This window comes from Eubalaena glacialis, chromosome 13 (genome assembly GCF_028564815.1).
Source record: "Eubalaena glacialis isolate mEubGla1 chromosome 13, mEubGla1.1.hap2.+ XY, whole genome shotgun sequence".
Taxonomy (NCBI): Eukaryota; Metazoa; Chordata; class Mammalia; order Artiodactyla; family Balaenidae; genus Eubalaena; species Eubalaena glacialis.
This window is the reverse complement of record NC_083728.1, coordinates 79,610,940-79,619,844: the sequence shown is the minus strand read 5'-3', so window position 1 is coordinate 79,619,844 and position 8,905 is coordinate 79,610,940. Positions and strand designations below refer to the sequence as shown.

Below are 8,905 nucleotides of genomic sequence, written 5' to 3'. Positions count from 1 at the left end.
GGGAATTGGCCAAGTGGATATTCGCGTGAAGAGCCTTCCCTCCGAGGGCACAGCTGGAGCAAAGGCCCTAAGTGGGGAGTCTGCCTTGTGTATTTGCAGAGCAGCAGGAGGACCAGCGAGGCTGGAGCAGAGTGAACGAGGGGGAGAGGAGTTGAAAATGAGGCCAGAGAAGTAATGGGGAGGGTATGGTGGTGGTGGTGCCAGAGTTGGGGGGCAGACCTTCTAGGTAATCATAAGAACTTTGGTTTTTACTTTTAGTAAAATGAGGAGCCAGTGAAGGATTTTGAGCCAGAAGGGTAGCATGATTTGCTTATAGCTTACAGTGATTCTCTGGCTGTTATGTCGAGAGCAAATACTGGGGTGGGGACCTTTTAGGAGGCTTTTGGTATAATCTTGCCAAGAAACATTGGTGACTCAAGCTAGAACGATAGCAGTGGATGTGGTGAGAAGTGGTCATATTTTAGTTAGAGCTTAAAGGCAGAACCAACAGCATTTCGTGAAAGATTGGATGTGGGATTTGAGAGAAAGAGAAATGTCAAGGGTGACTAAAGAATGGAGTTGCCATCAGGAGAGAAGGAAGGCTGCAAGAATGACAGTTTTCTGGGGGAAGGGAAGAGCGGGAGTTCAGTTTTGGGCATGTTAAGTTTGGGATGTTTACCAAACATCTGAGTGGAAGTCAGGTAGGTAGTTGGAGTTTAGAGTTTGGGAGAGAAAACTGAGCTGCAGGTGTACATTTGGGAGTTACTGTCATAGAGACAGCATTTAAAGCCATGAGCCTGGATGAATTAATTCATCTAGGGAGTGAGTATAGGTAGAGAAGACCAAGGACGGACCATGGGCCATTGCAACATTAAGAGAACAGAAGAGAACCGACCAGCAAAGGAGCTTAGCCTCAAAGAGCCGATGAACTGCGAACCTGGGAAGTCAGTCCTCTAAGTTGAGGGATCAGCTTGAACAAGAGCGTGATGCTGGGGGAAAAAACAGATTGTTGATAACCAGTAGCAGATGTGTTTAGTATTCATGTTTTTTAAGAATAGTTTTCTGTTGAATGGAGACTTATTCACATTTAGGTTGATAATGTTAGTGCAGAGTTTAAGATTCTATTATCTAACTGGATTCATTAATTTACCCTCCCTTGCCTATTTTTATTGGGTCTCTAATGAAACTCACATTTCCTGTTTGGAGTACTCTCTTGTAAGGGGTCAAACAAGGATCAACAATTTTTTTTGGTAAAGGGCCAGATAGTAAATATCTCAGGCTTTGCAGGCTGTACAGTCTCTGATGCAGCTACTCAACTTGTCTGTTGTAGTGGGGAAGCTGCTATAGACACATAAACGATGAACATGGCTGTGTTCCAATAACACTTTATTTCGAACACTGAATTTTGAATTTTATGTAATTTTCATGTTTCACGAAATATTATTCTTCTATTTTTTCCAGCTACTTAAAAGGTAAAAAAGTCATTCTTCGTAGGCTGTACAAAGATAAGTGGCAGGCTGGATTTGGCCTACTGGCTGTAGTTTGCTGACCCCTGGCTTAAAAGATTTTTTTTTTTCAGGTCAACTTTGAACCAGATCATTCTGCCAAATGTGTTGGTTTTTTTTTTTGGGGGGGGGGATTTATTTATTTATTTATTTATCTGTGGCTGTGTTGGGTCTTCGTTGCTGTGCGTGGGCTTTCTCTAGTTGTGGTGAGCGGGGGTTACTCTTTGTTGCGGTGCGCGGGCTTCTCATTGTCGTGGCTTCTCTTGTTGCGGAGCATGGGCTCTAGGCGCTCAGGCTTCAGTAGTTGTGGCACGTGGGCTCAGTAGTTGTGGCTTGCGGGCTCTAGAGCTCAGGCTCAGTAGTTGTGGCACATGGGCTTAGTTGCTCTGCGGCATGTGGGATCTTCCCAGGCCAGGGCTCGAACCCATGTCCCTTGCATTGACAGGCAGATTCTTAACCACTGCGCCACCAGGGAAGCCCCAAATGCATTGGTTTGAAATCAGTTACAAAGTGGGTTGGCCAGACTCCTTTGAGTCTGTTTTCAGCCACTGTTTATGCTGATTTGCATTGTCCGTGTGGCGTTGTACATGACATATTAGTCTCTTTGATGGGTGAGTGGTCTGGGTGACCTCTAGGATCTAGTTCACGTCCACGATTCTAGTCCAGTGATTTTCTTAAAAAAAAAAAAAGAAAGAAAGAAATACTCAAAATTCTTTTGAAACTATCCTCCATAGCTTCTGCAGCACTGTGGTCTCCCAGAGTTTCTTCCCGTGACCTCTCCCTCTCATTTTCCTTCTCAGGCTCCTGACTTGAATGTCCCGTTCCTGCGCTCTGTCCTCAGGCCTCTTCTTTCTCCCTTTTTCCACTCTCCCTGGTGACTTCCATCAGGCTGTGACTTCAGTTACCACCTCTGCACCAGAGACTAACACGTGTGTGTGTAGCTCTGACTTCTCTTCTGAGGTGGAAAGCAAGGTCTCCCGTTAGCTAGAAGTTAAAATCCAAACTCCTTAGCCCGGCCCACACTAACTCCCCGTGCACTGCCTGGCAGCTGGACTGGGCTGTTGGGCAGCTTCCAGCACGTCATCCATCCTTCGGCTGCGTTGCCTTTGCCCTTGCTCTTCCCTCTGCCAACATTACCCTCTCTCCTTGCTGCCGTCTCCCTCCCTGCTAATTCCCAGCACACCCCAAATTGATACCCTGCCCTTTGAGAACCCACTCAGAGGGCCACTTACTCTGCAAGATTCAGCTTAATGCCTGTCCTTCTTGGAAGCCCTGTTTCATAGACAAGGTTCAACATTTCCTCTGTGTGCTCACGGTAACTTATGCACATTTCCATTGTAGCCCTTGCCTTATTGCTCTGTTAGGTCAAAAGTCCTTGAATATTGGTTGAACATCAAATATATTTATAAGTTGGTACCTTCACTAGACAATTCTTGGGAGCAGAGTTTGGGTCCCGCTAATCTTTGTAACCCCAGAGCCTGACATTTAGAAGATGCTTAATTTGTGTTAAAAAAAAAAAAAAATGAATGACTCCATGAGGACATGCTTATATGGGCTACACTGACTTGGATACAAATTAAAATATATTGACAGTCGTAGGCAAAATTGGACCTCCTTATGACTATATTTTATGTCTTTAACTATATTTATCTTTTTCTGTTGTAGGAGGAAAATTCTTCCCAAGATGGTCTCCCATTCAGAGTTGAGGAAACTTTTCTGTTCAGCTGATGCAGTGTGCTTTGATGTTGACAGCACAGTCATCAGGGAAGAAGGAATTGATGAGCTGGCCAAATTCTGTGGAGTTGAGGATGCTGTGTCAGAAATGTAGGAACAGTATTTATTCACCTTACGAAATGATAAAGAATTGCAAAAGAAGCGTGACTTTTGGATGACATGCAGGCCACAATTCCCTGATATTAGTCCCTGCCTATGAAACATGGGCACTAGGCTTTTTCCTCCGTCACTGACAGCTGAATTTGGTAGTGTACATCATCCAACCATCCATTTATACACATATTTATGGCAAAAAAATATATGGTTGCCTCTGACAAACAAATATGGATGACATACTCTTAGCTTGGTCAGGGGAATGATGACGATAAGTAACCAAAGAAGATGCCCTGGGGTGTCTCCAGGGGTCCAGTGCTTTGTGTCATCTTTGAAAGTGTGGCCTTAGTGGTTTGCTAGAAAGCTAGTTATGGTTCAGAGTCTCTCCATGGGTGCCTGGATGAGAGTTCCTCCCTCCCTCCTGCCCTCCCCTGTGCCACCTGCAGTCACTAGGTCATGGACCATTTCATGTTCAGCTTCCTTTGATGCAAGAGTACCTGGCCTCTGGTTTCTTTCTTGGTTTACAAACACTCACAGCTTCCAAGGCAGGTACCTGTGGATAGTATATGTGGTTTTCTTAGCTCACTGGATGGTGTATTTGTGGATGCAAACGATAAAGGATTCTCTTTACTGATGTCTTTTGCACCTTGGTATCGTTTGCTCTGCAAAATAGACTTAGGCTATTTTGGCTTCAAAATATTAATGTGATTCTCAAGCAAACCTTCAGTAGTTTATCCCAGGCCTCACTCACTCCCATGGCCACGTACCACGTCTGTTGTACGGTGGGGCACCTTCCTCGTGCGTGGACCTTGTGAGGAGCTGGGGAGGGTAGGCGTGTAAACTTCGAAGACAGCACTTGGCTGGCCTGATTTTTGGGTCTTCCTTCTAGGACACGGCGAGCCATGGGCGGGGCAGTGCCTTTCAAGGCTGCCCTCACAGAGCGCTTAGCTCTGATCCAGCCCTCCAGGGAACAGGTGCAAAGGCTCATAGCAGAGCACCCACCACACCTGACCCCCGGCATAAGGTAAGGGGCTCTCCGGTCTGGGTACACTGTCTCCCTATCAGCACCTGCATTTGGGGGCACGTCCTCCTGAGGGTATCTCACCATTACTTTAGAGCTCCCTTCTTTGTGGTTCCTTCGGTACTTGTATATGGTCTTGTCTGCTAGTTGGTCCTGCCCACGTCTGCCCTCACTCTCTCCCCACGGAGAGCCCAAGCCTCCTCTTCTTCTTGTGTTTCTGGGTCCATGGGCAGAATAGAGTTGTGGAATGGTTTCCTAAAGTGGTCAAGCCCCACCCACTAATTTCTAAGTGCTTTTAGAAAAACATATATAAAACATTAATTCATTAGGCAGTATACCTCGTCTGATGTACCTTGGGCAAATGCATTTGGAGAAAAAAATATATTTGAGTTTCCTTTTCATGTTCCATGTTTTCTCTTTTATATTAATCAGCATTTGGTATTTTATATGTTTTTTGTTTTTATTTTTTCAGGGAGCTAGTAAGTCGCCTACAAGAGCGAAATGTTCAGGTTTTTCTAATATCTGGAGGCTTTAGGAGCATTGTGGAACATGTTGCTTCAAAGCTCAACATCCCATCAACCAATGTCTTTGCCAACAGGCTGAAATTCTACTTTAATGGTAAGTCTTTAATAGTAACAGTTTCTCCTTATCAGTTTTAGTATTCAATATCCTAGGTAATGTCTGTTGGAACGCAGCTCAAGCAAGGTGGCATCAGAGTTAAATGCTGAGATAAAGGATTCTCTTTATGATGTCTTTTGCACCTTGGTATCGTTTGCCCTGCAAAACAGACTTAGGTCATCATCTCTCCTACCTTCAGTATCCATATAATCATCTATCTGTATATAAATGTCTGTACTTAATAAAATGTTAGTTCCTATGTAACCCACGTGACTTATTTTGTTATGCATCATATTTCAGTTCTATGAAAGCTCTCATGTATCTGAATCAATTTAGACTCAGGAAGGAGAGTTAATTTGTGAGCAAGTCGCTGCACTTTAGCTGCCTTTGGAGGCACCTCCTGGCCCCTCTCTGGACCATCAGAGAGCCACAGCTGTAGTTTTCTGTCATCTCAAGATGTCTCCCGTTATGTCAAGGGGTGGCTGACATTCTTAAAACCAAATAATATTAATTAAAAAAAAATTAAATGTGTTAATAGAATACTTTTTAAGGGTGTATAGATAGAAATCATTAAAAAAAAAGTAGAGATAAGTGTGGTAATTACTGTAAGAATGGAAATAATCCATCAAATATAAATTGGAATCTCCTCTTAGATGAAATTGTATATTAACATGTTTTAAATTAATATATTACTATTTCATGGTGTACTGCCACCTCAACAAGTTTTGAGAATTTTGACACTGGAAGCTTAGAGGATAAAATTAATTTACCCCAAGATGTTTATCATCTAAAGGAGTAAACTTGACAAGAGGTATTTGTAATTTAAAAGCAAAGCTTGTTCATTCTGAGGAATAAGTGTGGAAGTCCAGGCTGTGTCACTTTACTGAAGGCCGTTTTTAGCTTTGTGAGTGACATGAAGGTGAGGCTATCATCTATGCAAAAGGCTGGCCCTACTGATACAATCCTGTGGATCTTTAACACTGTTTTAATGGCTCTTTTAAGGTGAATATGCAGGTTTTGATGAGATGCAGCCAACAGCCGAATCTGGTGGAAAAGGAAAAGTTATTAAACTTTTAAAGGAAAAATTTCATTTTAAGAAAATAGTCATGATTGGAGATGGAGCCACAGACATGGAAGCCTGTCCTCCTGCTGTATGTATTAAGTGTACTAATTTTTTTGCGGTTGTACTTTTACTGTTGACAGCTGACTTAGAACTCAGTACAGTTTGTGAGAGTTAAACAAAAAAACTGTATCAGCCTAAAATAAAAAACCAAAATAAATAAAACAAATTCAATCTCAATATATTAATTGGCTTTTTGCAAACCTAAGGAAGGTCGCAAATAAGGAACTTAAAAACCTTTTAAAACTTCCAAAGACCCCTTGTCCCTGCAGGATGGCTGCCACCTCTTAGCCCAAGTATGTGCTCAACAAGGTTTGACTTCATTTCCACAAATAATGCAGCTCTTATACTATAACCAAAATTTTAATGTTTTTTTATATTTGATAAACTATTTCCTCATACGTTATCTCATTTAATCCTCATAACAGCCCTGTGAGGTAAAAGTATTATCTTCTCCTTTTTACTGATCAGGGAACTGAGGCTCAGGGAGGTTTGATACCACGCCCATATTAAAGCATTTTATTCTTCTGAATTAACATTGTTTTCTGAGACTAGCAGGAAACAAATGCTATATAGCCAATATCTTAACTATCACATGTCCATTTCACGTACAACTTTGACTATATTGTCTTGTTCTAACTTAAGAAAAACTGAACCAAAAATACAGTGGTGAACATTTTACTACTTAGTTTCCTGAGTTCTAAAAATAGCATCTTTCTCTGTCAATGATTAAGCATTCGTGGTTAAAGAATCTTTTGGGATCCTTCTAACACTACTTGAGTCAGTTCGAGATAACACATTCTTAGACGATTTATAGCCGATGTTGGGGTCGACTAGTAGTGAACGCCGGGCTAGTTGAATTGAGTACAAGGCATAAAATGCAGGGTTCTCTCAGGGGGCCCCCGACCCCGGTGTCCAGAAAGAGCAAAATTACAAATTCCAGATGACCCAACCAGTCAGAAAATGATACAGCCTGACTGAACCAAGAGAAAGTGGTGTGCATGCAGGTGTGTGGCCCTGGAAGGTGGTCAGAGCAATCTGTGCCCTAAAGGACGGTTAGCAGCCTCCATGTGGAGGCCTGGCAGGACTTGGCGGGGTGGGTGTGTGTGGAATTTCTAGAGGGAGGGGAAGCAGCAGAGCACAGTATGTACTAGCATGGTCCTAGGCACGAGTGAGCTTTCTCTTCAGCAAGAGAAGACGACCCCACATACCAGGCACTCTGGTGTTACCTTTGGGTCCTGGGAAGCCCTGGAAGGCTTCTGGACCGAGAAGGAACAAGTCAGTGTGTTAGGACAGCTGAGTTGTTTCTGGCATGCAGAAAGGGCTGCAACAGAGGCAGGGAGCTCAGTTAGAAGGAGGCTAAATTTAACTAGAAGGTAAGCATCTAGTTATTCCCCACCCCCCCTTGTATGGTATGAAGATAAAAATGAAGACAAAGGTCAAGTAAGAGAACTTTGTACTTCTAAATTAGTGTATATTGTGTCTGTAGCCTGGCAGAAGAAGAGAAAATACCATTTAAAAAGATCATTGACTAAAAGAAGGTATCACTGAGCAGAAATTAATGAAACAATGTAACTTTAAATAATTCTACCAGTGAAAAGTAGAGTGCTGCTAACATACTCTGAGGTTGTCATCTCCTTCAGCCCAGAATAACATGCCCTCCTGGGAGGGAGGTCCCTCAGTTTCACCCAGGACGCCAGCCGGGAGATACCTGCTCTGGTCTTGATTCCAGGCCCCGGGCATTTCCACGGCACCACAGGCTTCTCTTTGATCTTCTTTCTCTGAAATTGTCTGGCCTGGATGTGATTGCCACCTAGTTTAGAACTCAGATGTTTACCGCCTGGTGTGGTTTTATTTTTGTAAGCAATTGTCTCGGTTTTAAGAGGGCTTCAGTTCTCCTGAAGCCCGCAATGTCCAGCTGAATGCATCTGCAGCAGTGGTGGTCAGACTCATTCATTCTCGGGGCAGGAGGGGGGAAGGAGGCTCCCAGGGAGCTGGGGAGGGAGGTGCCCCAGGTGAGGCTGGGCTCACCTCTCTTTGCAGAGAGTTTATTCTTTTAAACAACACTTACTGCCCTAGGCTGCTGCTGTATCTTTCTCTCTCTCTTTTAAACTATCTCCCTTTTGTTCTCTTCTTAGGATGTTTTCATTGGATTTGGAGGAAATGTGATCAGGCAACAAGTAAAGGACAACTCGGAATGGTACATCACTGATTTTGTAGAGCTTTTGGGAGAACTGGAAGAATAAGATCCGTTTTTATACAGTTCATAACAACTTCAGGTTAATTTTTAAAAGTTATACAGTTTGATACTGTTTGCTTCCAATTGCATATTAGGACTTAATATATAAATTTAGTACTGATTATCTGTACTTCCAAGTAAACTATAGTTAGGGCTCCTAGAACATTGTGGTTCGGTTTTTTTTTTTTTTAACTGTAGTTCTGGTATTATTATGACCATTTAATTACCTGGAGAATTTTATAATTTGAATTCTTTATGTATTTTCCTAGCTATATTTTATTTGAAGCCTTTTGAAGGTGGATAGTAAACACCTTCATTATTGGAAATATGGATTAGGCAGCTTTAAGTGAAATTGGTTTTCCCTTTATATATAAATAAAAGTTTATCCACATATCGGAACAGATTTGTAGAATTTTTTTTTTTTTTTTTCTTTTGAGCCACACCACACAGCTTGTGGGATCCTAGTTCCCCAACCAGGGATTGAACCCAGGTACTCAGCAGTGAAAGCACGGAGTCCTAACCACTGGACCGCCAGAAAATTCCCAATTTGTAGAATTTTTAATTCTGCCTATCATGTATTTCAGTATCCAGTATTT

At 42.5% G+C, this 8,905-nt stretch overlaps 1 protein-coding gene across 2 annotated transcripts in view; it reads left to right on the top strand.

The window, feature by feature from the left end:
- Positions 1–8,645, top strand: part of PSPH (phosphoserine phosphatase) — a 24,975-nt gene extending 16,330 nt beyond the window's left edge. For both annotated transcript variants that reach the window (XM_061208814.1, XM_061208813.1), the window contains 5 exons: positions 3,150–3,308; positions 4,201–4,335; positions 4,805–4,950; positions 5,953–6,101; positions 8,209–8,645. In XM_061208814.1, the coding sequence (XP_061064797.1) occupies positions 3,169–3,308; positions 4,201–4,335; positions 4,805–4,950; positions 5,953–6,101; positions 8,209–8,316 (678 nt within the window). In that variant the 5' untranslated portion in view covers positions 3,150–3,168 and the 3' untranslated portion in view covers positions 8,317–8,645. The remainder of the gene's footprint in view (positions 1–3,149; positions 3,309–4,200; positions 4,336–4,804; positions 4,951–5,952; positions 6,102–8,208) is intronic.
- The last annotated feature ends 260 nt before the right edge of the window (positions 8,646–8,905 follow it).